Here is a 22,777-nt window from a genome sequence, read left to right on the forward strand (position 1 = left end):
AAGAAAAAGAAAAGAAAGAAGTAAAGAAAGCAGCATGATCTGTAGGACACAGTCAGAGGTCAACACAGTCAGAGGTCAAGACATCAGAATAACTGGAGCAGTAGACGGAGAAGAGAGGGGGCAGGGGGCAAAAGTTCATGTAAAGAAATAGTAGCTGAGAGCTTCCCAAACCTGGGGAGAGACTTGGGCATTCAAGTTCAAGAAGCTAATAGATCACCCTATCTTAACATGAAACGACCTTCTCCAAGACAAATTAAAATAAAACTGTCAACATTCCCAGACAAAGAGAGAACCCTAAAAGCAGTGAGAAGGAAAAAAAGATTGTAACCTACAAAGGAACCCACACCGAGCTATCTGTGGATTCTTTAGCAGAAACCCTGTGGGCCCGGAGAAAGTAGAATGGTGTATTTGACACGTTTGAAGGGGAAACGGGCTAGCCAAGAGTGCTCTACCTGGCAAAGTTATCCTTCAGAAACGAGAGAGAAATACACATATTGTCAGACACAGAAAAGCTGAAGCAGTTCAGCACCACTGCACCCGCTCACAAGAACTGCTGAAGGGAGTACTTCAAGCTGAAATAAAAGTATGCTAATTAACAGCATAGAAGCATACAAAATATGACATATGCTGGTAAAGGTAAATATATCGTGAGATTTAGAACATTCTAATTCTGTAATATGACGGTGTACAAACCAGTTAACTCTAATAGTATAAATGTTGAAGGAAAAGAATATTGAAAATCCTATAACTACTATATTTTTAACAAATACACAAAATGAAAATGGTAAAATGTGACATCAGTAAAAAGGATGAAGTGAAAGAGCAAAGCTTTCACATGTGATCAGAGTTAAGTTGCTATCAGCTTAGAAGGGACTGTCTCATCTATAAGATGTTTTATGAAAGCCCCATGGTGACCACGAAGCAAAAAAACTATAGTGGTTCACCAAAGATAAAAGAGGGGAATTGGAGCCTACCGCCACAGAAAATCCCCGCTTCACAAAGATAAGCAGAAAGGGAGGGGAAATATGAAATACGAGAACAGCCAGAAAGCAGTGAATTAAATGGCATCGGTAAGTCCTCACACAGCAATAATTACTCTGTCAGGAACAGGCTGGTGGGCTGGGTAAAAATACAAGACCCAGCTGTATGCTGCCTACGAGAGATTTATTTCAGCGTTAGGGACCCACAGAGTGAAGGAATAGAAAAAGATATTCCATGCAAGTGGAAATCAAAAGAAATCAGGAGTAAGGCAGCTTCTGGGTTAAATTGTATTGAAAAAAGAGGGTCTGTATCTGAAAAAAAAAAGTTACATATTTTATACAAAAAAAATATTTACAACCTATCAGTAAATGATAAAGAGTATTAAAATGCATGCCCCCCACCCACCCAGCTTAAGAGAATGTCTTTCGTTTTTTCCCTAAATTTTGTTTCCTGGTTTAAATATAACATATTTGCTACAGAAATTTTGGAAGATCTAGAGGACTGAGAAAATAAAAAGCATCAAGACCTCACTACCTGACTGCGAACATTCTGGTAACAATGCTTCCCTCTGTATTCACAATGCATGTTATTTTTCTGGAATTGATGTCCTACTATACAAATTGTCCCCTTTTTTTCACCATGACCATTGTCCTTGGACCAGCTCTTTTCTCAGTATCCTTCCACCTCCAAGAACACGATCCCCAAATATGCTTGTTTTTTTCATTGAGTGTTGCTTTTCCAAAAAGGAGCAGATGTGGAAATGGATGGAGAGGGGAAATCTTTCTTGTTGGGTTTCTACCTGGAACATAAATGAAATTAAGAGGCTGATAAAGTGCATCATCCTGTCGTGTCTGGCACAGGGCAGTATCTGGAGAGTAAGTGCTGATTGATGACTGCGTCCCACGAGGCTGAAAGCATCTCTGGTGACACAAGAGAAAGCAGAAGCCAGCATTTTTTGCAATAAATGAAAAAGCCCGAGAAGCCTTCTCTACAGCCCAAGCCAAGTTCAGGGCCCTGGGTGGATCTGGACACATACCAAGAGTGCATGTTTCCTGTGCTTTCTCATTGCATCTTTGTTTAATTGTTACTCATCCAGAGGGTAGACACAGTCCCGGGTGTTTTGAGCAAGGCCAAAAAGAAGCCAATATTTGTATTGTTCTCAAGGATTTAACGATCCAGTGGGGAGGTAGGACATGCAGGCAAAGGACTCTATACCACGTAGGAGCTCCTTTGCAACCCAGCTCCCTGTACACAGTAGGTGTTTGAGAGCCCTGTCACACAGTAGGCAGGAGAATCGCAGAGCTTTACTACTGGAAGGGCCTGGGAGTGGACAGAGGCCTCGGTGCAAGTTCTAACTCTTATGCATATTAGCCATCTATTAAATGTGTCTCCTTGGATGGTATGAGGAGTAAAAACAATAATGAGCGGAACTCCACAGGTGTTACAAATGTAAAGTGTGTTATAAATATCCTTCTCACCCCAACCCAAATCTAATTTGAAAAATGGGGAAACTGAGACTCAGAAGAGAAATGACATGTCCCACCCAGTGGGTTAGAGGCAAAGGCTGGAATTGTGGCCTCTCAGCCCCAGGTCCAGAGTGAAACATTGGGCAAATGTGCTGAGAGTAGCAGATGATCTTTGGCTCCCTCCTAGCCCATCCCAGACTCGAGTGTTCCTTCTTTCTACTGGCTCCTCTGCACCTTGCTCCTGGCCCCTTGGACGGGCGACTGCCCCATGGAAACCAGGATAAGATCCCGAAGGGTCAGGAAGCGCTTCCCTAAATGAGCATTGACACTCCAGAGCTGCTATCGCTGTACCTGACCTCGCTGATGGTGACCACTCTACCTGGGGGTGCTGCTCTCAGCACCCACCTTCCTGGCCTGGGCCCACGGCCAGCTGGCACTGGGCTGCAGAGGAGCTCATGCCCCCAAGCGGAGATTCATGCTAAAAATACAAAAGCCTTCTAAAAGGTATGTAAAACAGCTGTGTCCACGTTTTTAAACTCTTGAAGCCTCAGTTTCCGCTTCTGTAAAGTGGACACAGTACTGACTATTTCATAGAATTATGGGTCAGATTAATGAGATGACGGGTAAGCCATTTAGCACAGGTACATATTCAACAGTATAGGCTCAGTAAATGTGAGCTGTTGAAAGTGAGGCCTAGGGACGCCGAAGACAATTCCATAGTGTTGATACTCCCCGAATAAACTCTAGCTCTCGTTTCCTCAGATTAGCAGCAACCCCCTGACCAGTCACCCAAAAGTTTCACCCGCTCTAGTCCTATCCACATACAGAGGTCTCAGCCAGCCTTTCTAACACCTCATTCTTAAACGTGAAGGCAAAGAAGAATCCCTAGGCAATTAAAATCTGCAACATGAAAGAGAAACCAAAATAAATAGCAAAACTGACCCTAAACAAAGCAGAAATGGTTTAAAGGCCAGGAGAGAAACGTTAGGACACTGAGTGACCTCCGAAAAGATAACACAGTCAACCCTGAAGGTGAAGGGTGCCACCCTGACCCAGATGAAAATCTGCGTGTAATTTTTGACTCCCCCAAAATGTAACTACAACCTTCCCTTGGTGTCTGCAGGGGATTCGTTCAAGGGCCCCCTCACCGATACCAAAATTCACAAATGCTCAAGGTCCTGATGTAAATGCAGGTCAGTGCGTACAGTCGGCCCTCCCCATCTCTGGACCCCCAACGGGGAAATACGGTTTCCATCCGCGACTGGTTGAATCCGCCACAGACGTGAAACCCAGGGGTCCAAAGGGCCAATTGTACATTATTTTTTTTAATCCACATGTAAATGGCCCTGCAAACTCAAACACATGTTACTCAAGGGTCAACGGTACATCCATAAAACAAAGGTATACAAAGAAATCGAGCGTGGTAGTTCCTCAGAAATTAAAAATAGAATGACCACATGATTTGGCAACTTCATTTCTGTGCACACACAGAAGCAAGGCCTCTAAGAGGTGTTTGTGTACTGGCCGTGTTCATGGAAGCTTTGTTCATGGAGGACGAAAGGCGAAACCACCCAAGTGCCCCTCAATGGATGAAGAGAAAGTGGTGTACACATGCAATGAATTATTTTTTAAGATTTTATTTATTTATTTTTAGAGAAAGGGGAAGGAAGGGAGAAAGAGTGGGAGGGAAACATCACTGTGTGTTTGCCATTCACGTGCCTCCTACTGGGGGCCTGGCCTGCAAACCAGACACATGCCCTGGCTGGGAATCGAACCGGCAACCCTTTGGTTTGCAGCCCATGCTCAATCCACTGAGCCACACCAGCCAGGGATATGCAATGAATTATTATTCAGCCTTTAAAAGGAAGGAAATTCTGACACCTAGGACAATGTGGATGAAGCTTGAGGACATTAGGCCAAGTGAAATAAGCCAGTCGCAAAAAGACAAATAATATATGATTCCATGTGTGTGAGTTACCTACAGCAGTCCAATTCACAGAAACAGGAAGTGGAATGGGGTTTCCGAGGGATGGGGAGGGAGGGAATAGGGAGTTGTTGATTAACAGTGACAGGTTCAGTTTTATAAGATGAAGGAGTTCTGGAGCGGGGCTGCACAGCAATGTAAATGTACATGACACTATATACTACCGAACTCTACACTTAAAAACTAAGATGGTAAATTTTATGTTATATGTATTTTACCGCAATTAAAATTTTCTAATTGAGGACAAAAAAAAATTATTGAAAATTAAAAGGAAAGCTGCTAAAATTATTACATGCATTGTAAGGAGTCGAGGGTGAGGTTGAGATAATATCCAAGTTTATAAAACAAAAAGAAAAAAGTTATAAAATATGAGACTTTATTTTAAAAGATAACAAAAGGAATCATCCAAGAAATACAACATCTCCCTACCTAGGACCTTCAGAAAATAATACTAATAATGAAGGGGAGAAAAAAAAGTTAAGAGAATTTTCCAGAGAGAAAAGGAGACGTGCATCTTTACACGGAGAAGTTCTCCTGAGCACCGGCACGACAGGGGCCAGATGCGCACACAGTCGGACACACTAAGGTGGAGTGGCAGGAAGCCATGGACCGAGATAAGACCCTAAAACTGCCAAAGAAAACTGGATAACGAAACAGGCCATTCCCCAGGCGGAGGACTTCGTCCAGCTACACAGGTCCTCTCAGGTGGCAGCACTAACTTCTGTCCTGTGCTGGAAGTCACTTCAGGGGTGTCTTCAGACTCGGGGGAAGTCGTCTTCAACCTGGAATTCCCAGTCCAGCTGAACCTGAGTGAGAGTAGGACAAACACGTTTTCATATATGCAGATGTAACAGGGTGCAGCCAAGAGGGGGGGCCGAAAATAGGGATTTGTAATGGGGTCCAGAAGAGCTTGGGGATAATTGGCTTCACACCACAGGGCCACACCTGCCCGGAACGCTGGCAGCTGTGGCCCATTGTGGGAGGAGCTGGAAATGGAGCTGCAGAGGAAGATTGGAGCTGGGATTTAAACCCAGGCGCAGCAGCCGTTAGGCGTCTCTTTTTGGAACTACGTGTCTTTTCAGGGACCCTACGGCTTGAGAGAGAGTCAGGACCACGCGGCTTTGGAAGTGCTCCCTTTTTGCCACGTGGATGGTGCCGGGAGCCTGAATCTCGGACTTCTACTTCTTTCCTGGGATACGGTACCCCAGACTGGGCAAAGGGGAAAAGGAAGGACTGTGTGTGTTTGTGGATATTCTAAAGAACTTTAGTCTGTATAACTTTTAAATAAGTAATAAGTCCTTTCCTTTTCACCAATCTCTGGCACTGAGAGACATCTTTCCTCTGGCAGTGGGCAAAGCAAACCTAGTACAGGGGAGGAACCCTGGAGAAAAAAGGGGGGTCTTTTATATTGTTCAGTCCTCCCTCCATCTGTTCTGTAGCAGAAAGACCCAGAAAGTTCACCTCCCATGACCCCTTTCTTAGGGGAAGTTACTTGAGTACATTCTCAAGTAACTTCCTCAAATACTGAGTCATGAGAAGTAACTCAAGAAAAATAAACCAAGCTCATGAGGGAGTAACTGAAAAAAGAGGAAGGTACAAGCCATGGGAAGTACTGACCCCACACAGAAGGAAAACGGCAGGCTTACAGCTATGCAGAGGCCCAGGAGACAGTCAGTCAGTTTGGAGCCTGAAAATCGAGTCCTATAGCACAGTGGTCTACGAGCTAGTCTGGAAGAGAACTTGGAAAACGAGTCTTGAGTAGCTAGTGAAGGCCCAGAATTCAATATTTAAAGGCAATTAGAAACTCAGTGGCGAGAAAATATAAATCGTCATCTAACACAAAGAAACCAGTTCACATTAGAACAGGACGTCATTGAGATTCGAGAAAGGAATGAAATGGATACAAAAGAAAAAGAAAAGTCAAAACATGGAAGCTATGAGGGATAGAATGAAGAATGTAGGCATCTTCTTTCCCAATGAGCCCAAAGAAAGACGATTAGAAACTTCAGAGGAAACAACAAATATATAAAATGCAAAGTACAGATTAAAATAATACATTATTTTACCAATGGTTTTTTAAATGATTTTTTTGCTCGATATTTTAAGCCTTTGAAAATGAAATGCAAAGTTAATCATAATGTGCTATTTGGCTCTGCAAGGAAACCGTGTTTGATAATTATAGCAGTTTAAATACCGGGGGTCAACTTTTAGAATAAACCTATAAAATTATGGAAGATTATAGTACACATTATGTCACTATGATTACATTTCAAACGTGATCTGTCAGTTGAGCAGCTTTAAAAGGACACCTGACAATACCCCAGTCGCGACGACCTCACCAGGCACCCAGCTCTTGGTTACCCAGCTCTGCCGTGACAGGCGCCAGGGCTCCTTGGAGAAAGGAATGGCTCCATGGCTGGGCAGGGATCTCCAAACTAACCTGGAGCTGAGGCCCTGGAATCCTAGTTCCAGAAAGGATGAAGTGCTCCCCCAAAATGCCCCAAACAGTAGAAAAACATTAAAGAAAGAATAAATGTCACCAGATAAACCCAACAAGCATGACCTCAGTCAGGTGGCCCAGGTAAACTTCATCAGCAAAGTCATGCCGGGAACATCCTCATCCTATGATGTGTTGGGAATGACATTTCACCAACCACGTCCCACGGCATGGTCTTCTTCTCAAAAAACACATAACTCCTGTCTAACCATAAGAAAAACACCAGACTAATGCACATTAAAGGACATTTTACAAAATATCTGACCAACCCTCCTCAAAACTGTTAAGATCATCAAAAACAGCCCCGGCCAGCTGGTTAGAGCATCATCCCACTGCACCAAGGTGTCAGGTTCGATCAACTCCAGTTCAGATTCTCTTTGACATGGGCTTCGTAACCCTCAGGTAAACAGATGAGATCATGTTTCTGAATCTTCAGATCTCAGGAACAGACCCTGGGAAGTGGGGGCCCTTCCCAGGAATGTGAGGTTAAGGCAAAAACACCCACTGGCCTCTGGAACCCTTCTTAGCTACAGCAGCCAGGAATGAGGAAGAAGCTCAGAAGAGAAAGTTATAATGAGTGTCTCCTAAGCTGTTGGTCCTTAACTGTTTTTTGAAGAGGCAGCTTTGAAGACATAACAAAATTATAGGACAACAAAAGATGAACCCCAGGAGTGAAATGCACCCTTTGAACCCTATTGACATTGGCTCCAATGGTCGGAGGTGATAGGACTTGTGTCCGCTGAATGCCAGGGTCGGCATATGAGGATGACCTCCCAGGCTGCAGTCTCAGCCCCCAATTCCCGTGGCGATCAGCTCCATGCTTTCCTAACCCAGGTGTAAAGCAACTCTGCAAATCAGTGGTCCCAGCAGCCAAACTCTCCTGGTGTAGAGCGGATGTAGCCAGAGGTCCCCCCACCCCTTGCCCAGAGAGCACAACGGCTAACATGTTTTGAGTTCTTGATCCATGTCCGGTACTGATCTAAGCTTTTTATATGAATGAACCCATTAAGTCCTCAGTACAACACCATGAGGTAGGTACTATTATTATCTCCATTTCGTGGGCACTTGGAAGAGGTTAAGTAACTTGCCCAAGGTTATTACACAACTAATAATTTTCAGAGCCAAGATTTGAACCCTGGGAGCTCTGCTCTTAACCACACCACTCTGCCTCTTAGGGGTCATGTGCATCCCCAATTTAAGCTCTGGACCCTCTCCCCCAGGAAAATGCAGTTAAGCAGAATTTTGCAAAATATTTCAAAGTCTCAGGGACCCCCTAAAGCCCATCATCTATCAACCTCAAGCTTAAAACAGCTATTTGTCTCCTACATACTGGAGGGAACTGTCCAAGGAGAAAAGAGAAGCGGTGCCAGCACTGCCGTACTTCACCGCTGCAAAGGCAGGAGAGCGGAGCTGCGTGGTATGACGGGACACCGGTTCACTGAGAATCAGGAACCGTGAGCTCCCGGACCGCAATGCCCCGAGAACGCAGCCGCGTCGCTGAGCCTCCGGAGACAGACAGCTGAAGGAGATACGGACGGACCACTGGCTAGACTGAAAGCTCGCGTCCATCCCAGCATCCTGGAGTCTCGAGACAGAGGACTGAGAGCAGACGGGGTATCTCAGAACTCTGGTCCGGGGCTCCCAGGGCGGCACCGCTGTTCCTGGTGCTGAAAAGCACGGCCGCCGCCCTGCGCTCCGGGTACTGCGCGCCCGCCGAGGGAGCTGTCCAGTGCTGAACCCGGATGCGGCCCGGCCCGCCGGCCTTAGACCCCAGCCTGCCGCACCCAGCGGAGCCCCGATCCATCGAGCTTCTGGGAGCTCTGACGCAGAACGCAGGGAGACCGGGCAGCAGCGAGCTACAAGCCGAGCATGGAACTGCAGGGATTTGGCTCCTACCAGGGGGAAGCGGGCCCTGACTTCAACGAGCACGTCCTGCACAAGGTAAGACTCCCCTCCAGTCCCCTGTCCCAACGCTGGGAGAGGGCGCCCTCCAGAAGAGTCCTCTCTGTTCCCCTGACTTGGTTTTGGTACTTAAGAAGAAACTAGACACTGTCTGGGAGCCCTTTCTGTTTAATCCTGTCTATTGCTCAAAACAGAGATGCGTGAGCACTGGGGGAGGGGCCACCGCCAGAGGTTCAGAGTGTCAGGAGCTTCGTTCATTCATTTAAGTCACCGGTGTCCCTTTCTCATTCACTCCCTCCTGCCTCTCATCCGTTTGAACTCATGCGCAAACCTCGGGGGAGGTTGTTTGTCTTCCCCCCACCCCCAAGCTCCAGCCCCGTTAGATGTGATAGTTGTGGTCAGAGACCTGAGTTCCTGGCCAAGCTGGCTAAAATTAGACACGGAAACAATGATCTGCAGCAGGAAAACAACTGTTGTTTTCAAAGCAGACTCCCTTGTGACTCAAAAAACTGCCCTGCAGCCTTGACTCGCCCTTAGCCTCCTGAGGGTGTTTGCTTCTTTCGAAGCTCTCAATCACCCCTAGCGTCCCTCATTCAAGTCCCTTATGCAACCCAACCCCCAGTAATGCAGGTCTCTGCTTGGAGTGATTGTCGGGGAAAGTGGCAGCCTCGCTCTAGGCAACACTTTTTAATCTGAAGTGCATTACTTTGAAAGCATCAGGACCTTGTATTTGCTATTAGAAGTGTCTATGGTTCCTCATCCCTTTCTCTGCCCTCTTTATTCAGCCTTTATAATTTCTACCTAGCTAATGTCAGTTTATTTGTTGGTCTCCTGAGAGACTGTGCATTGTCCTATACTTGGAGGGTTTTAAATCAAAACACCCTTCTGAAAATTCCATGAATCCAGGCTTTGAAATAATACGGTGGGCCCTCTTCCCTTATTACACAGCTTATATTTGAGGAAACTGAAGTCCAGAGAGGCAGAGTGACTTGTCCGAGAAAACAAGGCAGAAAATGGCAGAGCTGGTACTAAAGCCGGGAGCTATGACTCCATGTCTAATAGCATTTTTCTCTACACAAGTGTGGACCATAGAACAGCAGCATTAGCATCACCTGAGAGCTCGCTAGACGTGTGGAATCTCAGTCTCCGCCCCAATCTACTGCCTCTGAATCTAATTTAGCGAGATCCTTAGGAAATTAAATGCGCACATAGAAGCTTCAGGTGCACGTCCCTGTGTCCTGTTGGCAATTTCTGACACAAATAAAGGAAAATTGGCTATTGGAGGAAGCAGGTGTGTAGATTTGAATAGTCCATGGGGCTATTCCCGCCACGTCTCTGAACCCACAGGGTATAGAAGAGGAGAAAATTTATGACAGTTGCCCCAGCCTGAAAGTTTTAAAACCATTGCAATTTGAAGTAAACTACCATCAAATGTGTGGTTTTTGAGGTTGTACATGGCTGAATGGAAGGTGTACACAAGCAAAGGGACATAATTAGGAATCAATTACAAAAGCACCCTGGTGACTACACATATGGGCCTCTCCAGGTTTAACCATTGTATGAAGATAAAAATATTCCTTTCGAAAGACTTAAGATTCGGAGGTCGAAATTTTCAAATTATCGATCAAGTGTGGTCTTCCCCACCACAATCACTCACACGTGAAATGTAGGCTGTACCCCATGAGAAGGTTCACTTCCTTTGGGTTTATTGATCAACAAATTGGGGAAGAGCCCGTTCCTACAAGTTCCGCTGTATTCAAAGATAAGTATCTACTTACTGCTAATAAATGCTGGGTGTTTTCATCTTGGCTGCGAGCACCGCAAGAGCAGGCGCTGGCTTTAAGCCTTTCGGGGCACCCAACAGAGTGATGTTTGTGTGTAGAAATTTTCCCTTTCCATTATAATGCTGACTGCCTCCTCCTAACATGATTTTATTATCATGCATGACTTCTTATTTTGATCCACTTAAAAATCTACTTGTAAAGGGGCAGGGTGTTGACATATTTGTCTTATTTTTAAGTTTTCTATACAGCAGAGTCCAAGGAATTCCTGTTGATTCATTAGAACACATTGACTATGTGATGTAGGCCCCCCTCCAACATTAGTTACTGGGAAGAGGATGTTTAAATAAACTTTTTATTGAAGTGTAACAAATACAAGACAAGCTCAAATCGTACGTATACGCCCTGATGGATTGTCACCAAGTGAGCGGCTCTGTGCAACCACTACCAGAATAAATAGAAGCTTTCCAACTTCCCAGAACCCCCACTCCCCCTGTGTAGCCCCTTCCACATACTCTCCCCTTTCTCCTCCCGAGAGGTCACCATTATGGGGGAGGAAGTACCATTAATGTTTGACAGAGCAGCCAGCGCCCCTTGTCTGGCAGTCCTGGAAGCTGCCAGAGGAGAGACGTCACTGCATGGTGGAAAGAAACCGCAGGCTTGGAATCAGACAGACCGTGAGGTGACGTAGAACCACACCTGTGAGCCTTACTTTAGTTATCTATAAATAGGAAGAACAACACCTGGCCTATCGTTTTTTGAGTGAAGGTGTTAGGTGGCGTAACATTGTTTGTTTGTTCCTCTGGCATAGTGCAAGCTCTCAGTAACGGGTGCTGGTTATTAGGGCACGCGTCTCGGGCTCCAGAGCAGCGTCACCGTGAGTCTCACCTACAATGATGAGCAAGAGTGGCAGCCAATCCATAAACAGAAACATATGCACACACACACACATTTTCACAGGCATGGCCCACAGGATTGAGCTCCCACACCCACCTATACAAAAACCATGACTTCTGTGGGAACGTCCTCACCCTAATTTCACAAGTTGAATATTTTCTTTTTCTGGGAAATATGGGAGGCGAGGTGTAGGATGCAGTGAAACCTCTCAAAAGTCACTCACATGAAAAACGTACGCCAAATGCCTTTATCCTTGGAGGGCACTGGCACGGTAGCTAGTCCCCAGAGTTGGGAGCTGATCCAAATGAGCCTGAGTGACCTTTGATTATTCCTGGAGCGTGGGCCGGCAGCTGGGAACTGCCCGGAAACACTGGGTTCATCCATCACATGAGTGGAGTTTTTTAAATAGAGTTGCTGTTTTGCTCGCAAAGCTGAGTATTTCGTACAACTCAATAATTTAAGACATGGGAACAAACTTTCTGCTCTTTCCCTCCGAGAGGCCCCCGTCCTCTCCTGCTACCAGTCCAGTCTTGAGAGCCATCAAGAGCAGTGACGTGAGTCAGAGGCTCAGGAACCACCCAGGGGTTGGGTTCCAGCTGTGCCAGGGCCTGACTGGGAGCTCTGGGAACAGGAAGCACAGAGAGGGGACAGTTTTTGCCCAGATGCTAGTGAATCAGGACTAAGGGACTTCGGTCCAAGAGCTCTAACTCACTCCTACCACCCACGTGCCAATCTTGTTCCAAGAGAGGTGAGCAGTCACTGAGCCCAGAGCCATCACCTCATCAGCATCTCAGAAAGCCTGGCACCCAGGGGGCTCAGAGATGCAGACTGCCCGTCCACTCGCCCGGAGCTTGGCCCTTGTTGGAAAAAATGGTTATTAAGGAGATTGGGACCAAGGTCTCTGTCCTGCAAGGGAGGTCCATTCCTCTGATTCTGCTCTAACACGGCTTCTCGGTGAGCGGGGAAGGCAAGCAGGTCACCTCCACCCCTCTCCCTCCTCTCTTGTGCTGCTCCTTCACTCCCCTCTTTCACTGCACACCCTGTGATTTCTGCATCTCTCACAAGTCCGAGCGCCTCCGCGAGTCCCTCAGCAAACATGGATCGAGCATTTCCAATGTGTAAGAAACTATACACCAGTGCCGATCTATACAGCTGGGCACTGCAGAGAACACACACACACACACACACACAAAGGCTCCTACCTTCAGTAATCTCGTAGCCTGTGAGACCCACGCACAAATGGCTGTAATACCGCGCAGTCTCAGAAGTGCCCTAAGGAAGGCACCGGAGGATACAATGAAATAACCTAGGAAGAAGTGGTTGATCCAACCTCCACTCGAGGCCAGACCCTTCGGCTCTCAAGGCCTCTGATTAAGAGTTAACACAGTGTCCAGGAGAGCCACGCACGCCAGCCAGCCTCCCCCACCCATGCACGGGGCCGCCACCCACACTGTTGAAGGCTCTGGATTCAACAGTATTTTCTTCCCGACCAGAAAACTCTACAGGAAAAAACAAATCAACCAGAAAGGGCTATCCCCCCTATTCTGTCTCCTTCGGCCATGCTTTATTATTTGGGGACCTTTTTTGTTTTCAATTACATGATGTTAGTGAAACACACATTTGTGGTCAAAACATCTGAATCCACAGGAAAAACCAAACCCTGCAGGTAAAGAGATTTTGCTTCCAAAGTGAGTCTGTCATACCTTGATAAAGTGGTTTGGTTTTTGGTTTTTTTTTTAAGAAAAATTACATTTAACCAAAATGAGAGCAGGTAGCTCTACTTCTTGCCAGATTTCCACCCTCGGCTCAGGAACGCATAAGAAAGCGCACAGGAGTGAGCCGCCCCATTCCCCGTAGACCGTAATGACGGTGACTCATACTGACCTCTCAAAGTCGTTTTCCAAACTCTTCAGGCTTCCCTCCCCAAGCACTCCCCTCTCTCATTTAGAGTCCCTGGGACCTCTCGTGAGAGACCACCTGAAACTCACTCCTGTTGATGTGCCCAGGTTTCCTCTTGGAAGCTGTTCTGGGGAAAAGCTCTCAGGGCCTTCGTGATGAGGGCAGGCAACCCCGCTTTGCTGGAAGTAAACAGCCAGGGGTGGGCACCAGACTGGGGAATTGTCGAATGGACATTTGAAGTGGCTCTAAATTTATCCCAGCCTGTTCCTTGTTTCCCCCGGCTCCTTCTCAGGCAAGAGAAGCTGTCCCTGGAGACTGCAGGTGACGGTGGAGATTAGCTCCCCTGCTCACTTGCAGGGCACTCCAGCGGCCCTGGCCCACCCTCCCAGGGAAAATAATGGAATTGTGAGCGGAGCTCACGGATCCCCCTGGCGAGCGATGCCTATTTCCCTGACCTTGATGCCAAAGTCTGCTCCCTGCCTCTTACTTGCACAGCTGCTCACTAGGGACAGCTTCTACCTATCAACATGGGGATGTTATTTAATAATTTCTGCTTCTGCAGATGCCACTGGTGTGCTTTTAGGTGTCTTGAACCAGGCGTGTTTAAGCTCATATCTCCTCTTGCTTTCTATCCCTCTGCCCCTGGCTGTCAGGCACACACACTCCTCAGCTTACAAGGTATAGGCGGGGCCAGTGATCTTGCTCTCTGTCCCTTCTTATCTTTTGTTATGGCCCCTTAAAGTCGAGACCAACCTTCCCCTTCCTCCTCCCCCACCCCTGCCATTTGGATTTCGTGTCCACTCCAGCAAATCTGCTCACTAAAGAGCAGACCTTTGTTGTCAGATCTGTAGCCCCAGGGGACAGTCAGGAACTGGTAGCACCTGCTTCTCTCGGCCCCTCCCAACCCCGGGAGGAGAGCCTTTAATCCAGGGAGGGGAGGGAACGAAGCAGCTGGTGCAGACTCAGCCCAGATAAGGCAGAGCCCCCTCTGGTCCCGGAACCTCCCCCCAGGGCAGGAGTCAATCCAAAACCTTCTTCTTTTTTTTTAAATTTAAATAAAGTTGAGACACAATATCATGTGCGTTGCAGGTGTACAATACACTTTTTAGGGTACTGTGCTAAGCGAAATCAGCCAGAGAAAGACCAGCCCTGGCTCCTCCCCCTCCTCCGGGCCCTCTCCTCAGATTCCTGTGGAGTACAAACAGAGAGAATTGAAATCATCTCCACACTCTAAGGGGGATCCAGTGAGGCTAATAAGTGCTAAAAATCAATGATAAAAATAAACACATGGCTCCTTCGTGGAGGATTTTGCAGTTTACGAAAACTTTCATATATGCTGTGGCCGTTTATACTTACCGTGCTTTTGCCAGTAGATGTTCTTATTAATTCCACATTGCAAAATGGGAAACAAGACCAGGTGGAGAAGAAGGAAAAAGCAAAGTTACTTCTTCAAGGCCGCAGCATGTGGGTACCGTGGGAATTCAAACAATAAGGGCTCTTACAGGGCACTTCCGTGCCAGGCGCTATTCGAAGCACTTTCCATCACTCAATCCTACAGCAACCCTGTTTTAGTCTCATTTTTCAGATGAGAAAACTCAGGCACAGAGTTTGCCTAAGGCCCCCCAGCTAATGAGAGCCGGGGCCCAGGTTTAAATCCCAGGAAGCTGGAGATGCAAGACAGAGTCGGGGGGACAAAGGCCTTCGCCGAGGGGGTCACAGAATGTCGTTCCTGTAGTCCAGGGTGTGGCCCCAGCTCCATGGGACCAGAGACCTGGATCTGCTCACTCACTCAGGAGTGGACCCTCCCCAGGCAGGCTCGTGTTAATCACACTCACGAGACCAGTGCAGTGCCCTGGATGCCAAGTCACATTATGATCCAAGGATTGTTCGCTAAGCACGAAGTCCAGAAGAAGAAGGGAGAGGGAGACTTGGAGGGTCCCCGTGTTTGATGACATCGGGCTGATGGGGTTGGCTGGCTGCAGGGCGAGGACAGCTTCAGTGTACAGCTCCTGTGGCCCCTCCCACCACTGGCCGGCCACCCTGACCTCTACCCCTCCCCCACCCTCCGTTGTGTTTAACTGTGACCTTTCTATTCTCTCTGCACCTCCGTCTCCTGCGCTCCTTTAGGATTTCCCACTTGCCTTTGAGCTTGAGAATGTTCTGGACTTGACCCGGTTACAGGGAGGGACGCTTCCTAGTCTGGAGCCTCTCTCAGTCACACCCAGGGTTGTCATCTCACATCTCTGCCTCTGTCTAGCTCAGTGCCTGCCCCTGTCAGATCCCTAGGGATTTGGGTTTCAGGGGAGGGGACTGTGAGAGAGGAAAGAGGTGATCAGGGCCATGTCTCACCACTGCCCCATCCCACATGTCCCCCTGGAGTCCGGCATTTCTGGTAGAGAATTGATTCAGCAAACTGCTGCTGGATGCCAGAGGTCTGAGCACCCAGGAGCAGGGCCCGTTCTCCACTCCCAGGAAGCTGCGTCCAGCAGGCTGTGGGGTCCATGGGTGGCACAGAAAGATGACTCAGGCCACACTGACTTCAGTCCTACGTGACACATGGACTTGGGTGCCCATGTGGACTTCTTAAAGGTCAGGGACCTCTCATCTCACGGGGTGGGAAGCGGGCCCTCGGGGACCTGGTGGACCGCTGGCCGCTCTCTCCGGCTGCCAAGCTCTGGGGCCTGACTCAGGGACTGGTCAGAAGGGCTGCAAACTCCACAGATGCAGGAGGGGCCCCACCTCTGAAGGCCAGAATGTCTCTGACCTTCAATGACCCCAACACAGGGATCTCCTCAAGTCCATGTTCAAGAAGGGAAGGGATTCCCAGTGCACTTTCAAGAAGTGCCCAGAGCAAAGATGTGTGGCCCAAGCCTGGCAGTCAGGTACAGCAAGACAAAGCCTCTCCAAAGATCTGAGCCGAGATACACCCAGCCGAACTCAAAAATGCCAGGGCCCTGGCCTCTCGGGGTAACGGTTGGCACACGAAAAGAGGCCTAGGAGAGATGGAGGCGATGGGCCAGCCTCAGTGTCCTGCGGTACCCTTGGCGCCCTGCGCCCGGAGAGCCGGGTCTCCTCCAGACCCAGTAGTGTAGCCCCATAAGCACGTGACAAGGTTGCCAAGAGAAATCGCTGACCCCTACCTGTCTGTTCCGTCACCTGCCCTGTTTGCCCCGGCCTGTCTACCACTTGTCCTATCCACTCCCTGTCTTGTCCACCCGCTGCTCTGTTTGACCTCTGTGCTGCCCACCCCCTGCCCTGGCTGCCAGCTGCTCTGTCCACTGCTGGCCCTGCTCACTGATTTTCTTAGAGGAGGAGGCAGCTCATGAGCCAAAAAAAGAGAGAGAGAGAGAGAGAGAGAACTGGGCTTGGAGGTGTCAGAAACACTGGGCTTTGGTGCTGGTTCTGCCATCAGCCAATGGTACCTCCTTGGTCATTCCGTTCAAACAGCCCTTAGAGTGTGTGGAGCGCATGTGCGTGAGTGGTCTCATCAATTCCCGCGGCGCTGGGTGTAAGCAGCACAGGCGTAGTCACAGCAGGTAAAAGGGAACCCTGGCGGACAGGGCTTTCCATGACAAAACCAACTTAAACCATCAGAAGCAAAAAAGAGACTTCATTGACTCTTGTAAGTGAGAAGCCCGGGGATGCTGCCCAGTTAGGTCCAGGGACTCAAGCAATGGCATGTCTTACTCTGTCCCCCGACACGCTCCCCTCTGGCTCAGTTTTATTTGCAGGGAGGCTGCTCCTTGTGGGCTCACACCATTGCCAGTAGCTCCAGGGTCACATCCCCAAACTCCTGCTTTCAGCCAAAGTCCTAGAGCCAATGCTCATTGGAATGAACCGGGTCCCATGTCCAGCCCGAAGGCAGAGAGTGGAAGGGCTTGGTTTTGGGGGGGAAGGGGGATGTTGTTAGCTGTAGGTGTTCATGCAGCCATAGCAGCTGCCACCAGGGTAATGGCAGGGGACACTGGGTCCCAATATTTTTGGGGTCTTTTTTAAAGATTTTATTTATTTATTTATTTATTTATTTATTTATTTATTTGAGAGAGGGGAAGGAAGGGAGAAAGAGAGGGACAGAAACATCGATCATTTGCCTCTCGCACGTCCCCAACTAGAGACCTGGCTCTCAACCCAGGCATGTGCCCTGACTGGGAATCAAACCAGCGATGCTGCATTTTGTAGGCTGATGCTCAACCCACTGAACCACACCAGCCAGAACATGGGTCCCAATATTTTGAAGTCTTCCCTGAGAAGTGACTAAAAAAGAAGAGTGACAGAAGGGGAAGGGATTAGCCAAAGAACATATATGTATAAGCCGCAGACACAGACAACAGTGTGGTGATGGCCAGAGGAAGGGGGGGCCGGGACTGGGAGGAGGGGCGCAAAGCCGGGGAAATGAGGACATCGGCAATAGTGTCAACAATAAAAATAAAGGGAAAAAAAGAAACGGAACCTGTCATCTCACACCTAAACTGGGCCAGTTGTGTCTCACACTTGGTGTTATTTAAGACTGAATAACCAGACATAGGTTATTAATAACTGGACTTAAGCAAAGAACTGATGTCGCCCCATAAAATGATTGGCTTCCTGGGGCCCTGGGGCCAGACCTCACCCTGTGGGGGAGAGTAGACTTCCCTGTGGAGGAACAGATGACCCAACTCTTAATCACCCAGGAAGAAGGTCGCCGTGGGGACAGCGAATGAGGCCACAGGAGGTGAGGCCCAGGCTAGAACTAGGGGAAGGTCTTCCTCCTTGTTTTGGGACCAGGGTGAGTTGGTGAAGATGCCGGGATTTTTCCAGTGGACATAAGGCAAAAGCAACCATGGCCACACGAAGGCAGATGAGAAGTGAGGGGCATGCCTGCCCAACAAGGCTGACTTCATGGGGGCGCACACTGGGCGGTCCGTCACACAGGGCCCCACAATTAGAAGGGCCTCATGATTGGTTTAATACTTCCCTTTCACCGTCTTAATAATTTTTATACAAAGACCTCATGAAATTCTAGCAGAGCCCTGGTGACAGTCTCAGCCCAGGACGAACACCAGAGCAGAGTCCGTGCTATGGGGGCCATTGATTCACCGTGCAGATTCAAGACTTTGCCTCCAGAGCTGCTCAGACACCCCTGGAAAGCAGGCTTGACGCAGTGAGCCCCTGTTAATTGGGTGTTAGGGGCAGAGAAGCCAAGCCACACTGTCCACCAAAAACCCAGTGGCAGGATAACGGCTGCAGGGCAGCCAGCCAGAGTAACTGACCCCAGGTCTGCTCTGAGGCACAGCCACCTCCACTTTCCCTCCACCTCCCCTCACATCTGTTCTGTGTCTCGTGTTTTAAGATAAAATACTTTCTCTCCCGGTTCTCCTTTCATTTGCCAGGAGCCAGACAGCAAGTTGCCTCGGGGCGAGGGCACTGGGTTTCCGGGTTTGGTCCTTCTGCTTTCGTGGCCTGTTATTCCTCTTGCACAGGCTGTGTGAACTTTGACATGAGCACCTCGTTCGAACTTTGCAGCTCCTCCCACTGCTTTCCGAGTGACAAGCCAGTCACCAGATCCTTAAATAACGTGAAGGCACAATTGAAAGTTGGCTGTGGTTTGGAGACAGGGGGCTGGGGGAGAAAGATGTTGAAATAAAAAGAGCTGCGTAGAGGTGTCAGTCTAGTGCAGAGCCCTGCACAATGCAGACGAGCTCATCTGATGACTTTGCTGATTGACAGAGAGAATGGTGGGCTGAGGGCGGCCACAGACCCCTAGAGCTACCTTATGCAGCGTATTCTTCCTTGGAAGAAGAGAAAGGCAAATGATCGGTGGTGTTTGCTGTGTTCCATTTCTTCAGCAGGGTGGCTGCCCGTGGGGGTTTGTTTCGCTATCCTACATAACACATTATATAAACGTACAGTATGCATCGAATAGTTTGTAACTTCAAATGAAAATGAATGAGCTAATACGTGATAGGACTGGGGACATCTGGGTTTGCGGCACAAAAGGTAGGAAGTTGATGGGGAGGGCTGGAGGAGGCTTCAGAAGCCCCCAGGATGGGATTTTCTTTCTGGGACCCACAGCGAGTGTGGGAGAGGACCCTCCACTGCTAAGAGATTTTCTGCCACACGGGGGCTCAGAATGTCTCCTATTTCTGACAGGCAGGACCAGAGTCTCACCCTTTCCTCCACTCTAGACCCGCCCTCCCAGCCTCCTTCCCCAAAACCAGTGAGCCAGTCACCCTTCCTTGACACAAGAACATCACAGCCTCAGGACAGGGCCATGTGAGTCTGAGATCACTCTGGGGAAGGGCTGGCACTGGGCGGGGGCGTCTGTGTGCCCCTGGTCCCCACGGGTGTTGGGCCACAGGGCCCTCGTGACTGACGACCTCAGTCAGCATCCAGACACGTATGATTACTAGCGGCCTCTGGGGGAGGCTGGCCTCTGAACCAGCTGGGCTGGGTGGAGGGAGTCTCTGTCCAGAGAACAGCATCAGCAGGATCCGTGGCTGCCGATCCTTCGTCCACACGTGAGCGCCAGCCCTTGGCGGACTCTCAGTCAACGTGTAGGACAGGAGGCACACACGACATAAATGCATTTTGGCATAAAAGGACCAACTGTCCTTTCTGGGGAAATGCTGACTGCTGTTCTGACTTGGGGCGCTCAGATGTCCTTTCCTTTATGAAAGTGTGGTCCTAACAGGTGGTTTAGTAGGAACTTTCTTAATCAATCCCTCTCTTAACCAACTCACTAGATCAATCAACCCTTTGGTCTCTTGGTGAAATGTATTGACTCCAGCCCTGTGGCAACGGGTCGGCCCTCTCACTTCCGCTCTCACCTGTTCAGGTGCATGTTCAACAAGAGTCCGCTGTGTTCGGGCCCAAACTTGCTTAGGCCTGCCGTACCCATTAATTACAATTATGTGATTTAATTAACGCTTCCATAAACCAATCAATGGCAGTATAAACAGGAAGGGCGTTGACCAATGAAAAAGAATGTACACAGAAAGAGAACTGTTATTGCTACAGAACCTAAATTGAATGCTTTGGAAAGGCTTGATCAAAGCATGTCGTGTTTGTAAATGCTGTCAAGTTAGGAATGAGCGAGACAGCTGAGAACTAGTCAGAGTAAAAATGACAAAGGGTTTTGCAACCAGATTGCTTCATACGCGGCCAGAGCATCTTGCTCCATGTCAGAGAAACTGGAACTGGAGCTCCAGGCCCACACGACGCATGTGCCGTTTCCGCAGAACCCTCAACGGCCCCTTCTTCCCACGGCCCGGAGGCCAAGCAACAGCTTCGGTCTACACCACAGGACTAGCAAATGGCTGCGCAGTTAGATATTTTGAGTCCAAGAAAGCATCTAGAGAAAGATTCTCTCTCCTATGATTCCCTGATTTAACCAACTCTTTCAATGAACTGACCGAGTCCATTTACATTGGATAAGAACACACTTATTTGGTAAAATAAAAGGCCAACCACTATTTCAGTACCTCCTGATCTGAAACATTATTGGTACGTGAAATCAACTGGTTCCGGCAGGCTGGCCCTTCCAAGGCTAAGCGGCTGCTCTGTTTTTAAGGTGTCAAGAGAAGGTAGCCATTGGGCTCACCTGAATCCAACATTTATCTTCACGGTGTATTTTGAAGGTCGCCAGCCCAGTACATTTGTCTCTGCCAACTGCCTCTCAGCAAGGCTCAGTCTTCTGGAAGCCGTAATATATACATAGTTCTCAAAAGGAGACCATCCAAACCCTACCATGTTTATAAAGTAGAATCTTTAAATATTAATAATTCAAAACCCAGAGGAGGGAAAGTCCAGCAACTTTAGACAGCCTGGAAATAATGAGACACTCTATCAGAGCAGAGTGGTTAAATATCTTGGCACTGGCCTCGATAGAAATGGGCTTTCCTGGAAACCATACAGCAAAATGGGAAATGCCACCGTCGCTCGGGCCACAGGAACCATAGCCAAACTCTCCCGTGCCATTTCAGCACCAAAACCTGCCTTTGCAAAGTATTTAGGGGACAGCCAGATATGGCTGGGACAACAGCAAGGTACCGATTGATGAACATTATGAAACAACTTCCTTTCAAACCTCTTGCATATGTTGGCTTCCCTTCTCCCCGCCGACCACTTCCCCAGCACCCTCTAAACTGCAGTACAGGCTTGAACAAAGTGGGTTGGCTTCGAGGGAGGTTCCTGTAGCGGTGACTCAACACTTGAAGCACCTGGGTGCGCCCTGACCGGTGTGGCTCAGTCAGCTGGGCATCGTCCCACACGGCAAAAGTTCGCCAGTTCGATTCCTGGTCGGGGCACATGCCTGGATTGCAGATTCAGACTCCCCATCAGGGCGAGTATGAGAGCAACTGATCGATATTTCTCTCCCTCTCTTTCTCCCACCCTTCCCCTCTCTCAGAAAATAAATAAATAAAATCTTTTAAAAAGAAAGAAAGAAACTGGATGCTTCCCAGGAGGACCACTGGTCAGAAATCTGCTCTGTCCAGCTACAGAATGGGTTGGGCAGGTGTCTCAAATGTCACGGGCTAGTCAGCTCCATCTCTGAGGACATGGAAGGGTCCCTTTTCAGACAGCCGCCAGTCCAGAGGGCTGGAATTCTGGATAATCCATTCTATCCAGGGATATATCTGGTAGACATCTTTTGTAAAGCTTGACGAAAGAAACTAAAAGTGATCAGAGTGGATCTGTCTTTCGAAGCTGATTTCTTTTTCCTCGGCTCAGCCGGGCTGCCAGAAACTTCCATTTCCAACCCATGTCCACTGTCCAGAAAAAGGCAGAAGCAACCCAACTTCTCCCGCCAAACCAAACAGAGCTAAATTCCGTTCTTCCCCGAGGTTCTCGGTTCGTGCCAGGAGACCGTAGCGGTCGTCTTCGCTGGGATCTGATTCGCCAGGATCCAGAGCAGATGAACTCCTTGCTATCCAGAGTAACCACATACTTACGGATTCTGTTTGGTGCTGGCTGCTTAAAAACTCAGCAGTAAAGCCGCTTTACACACAGTGGCGAAAGTGGCACAATGATACCCTGGCCCAAGGCTTTCTGTTTGAACTCTTATTTTTATATTTGGACTCCAATTTTGCTCTGCTTTGAGCCTTTCCATGGAAAGGTCTCCTCCCTGTAGGCACTTCTTGTTCTGTAAATCTTCAAACAGCCTGGGTCGGACAGCCTCACTCTGACCCAGGCAGTGTAAATGACCAGCCCAAGAATATTTAAGCTTGTGTGGGCTCTGCAAATTCCCAGGACAGAAAAGCTCTTGAGGCCCTGGGGAATTATTCAGGGAAGGGGAGCAGAACAATGCTGGGATGGCTGTCTACCACCCCAGACCCCTTGGGGTCCAGAGCGTGAGAAGCCAGGCCGGCCCCAGGACTCACTGAGAATGGCC

The 22,777-nt window shown here is 48.6% G+C and overlaps 1 protein-coding gene across 2 annotated transcripts in view; it reads left to right on the top strand.

Annotated features, from left to right (window-relative positions):
- Nucleotides 1-8,697: 8,697 nt before the first annotated feature.
- The window catches only part of RAB37 (RAB37, member RAS oncogene family), a 51,176-nt gene continuing 37,096 nt past the window's right edge, over nt 8,698-22,777 (top strand). For both annotated transcript variants that reach the window (XM_071219412.1, XM_045190074.3), the window contains exon 1: nt 8,698-8,869. In XM_071219412.1, the coding sequence (XP_071075513.1) occupies nt 8,798-8,869 (72 nt within the window). In that variant the 5' untranslated portion in view covers nt 8,698-8,797. The remainder of the gene's footprint in view (nt 8,870-22,777) is intronic.

Source organism: Desmodus rotundus, chromosome 9 (genome assembly GCF_022682495.2).
Source record: "Desmodus rotundus isolate HL8 chromosome 9, HLdesRot8A.1, whole genome shotgun sequence".
Lineage (NCBI taxonomy): Eukaryota > Metazoa > Chordata > Mammalia > Chiroptera > Phyllostomidae > Desmodus > Desmodus rotundus.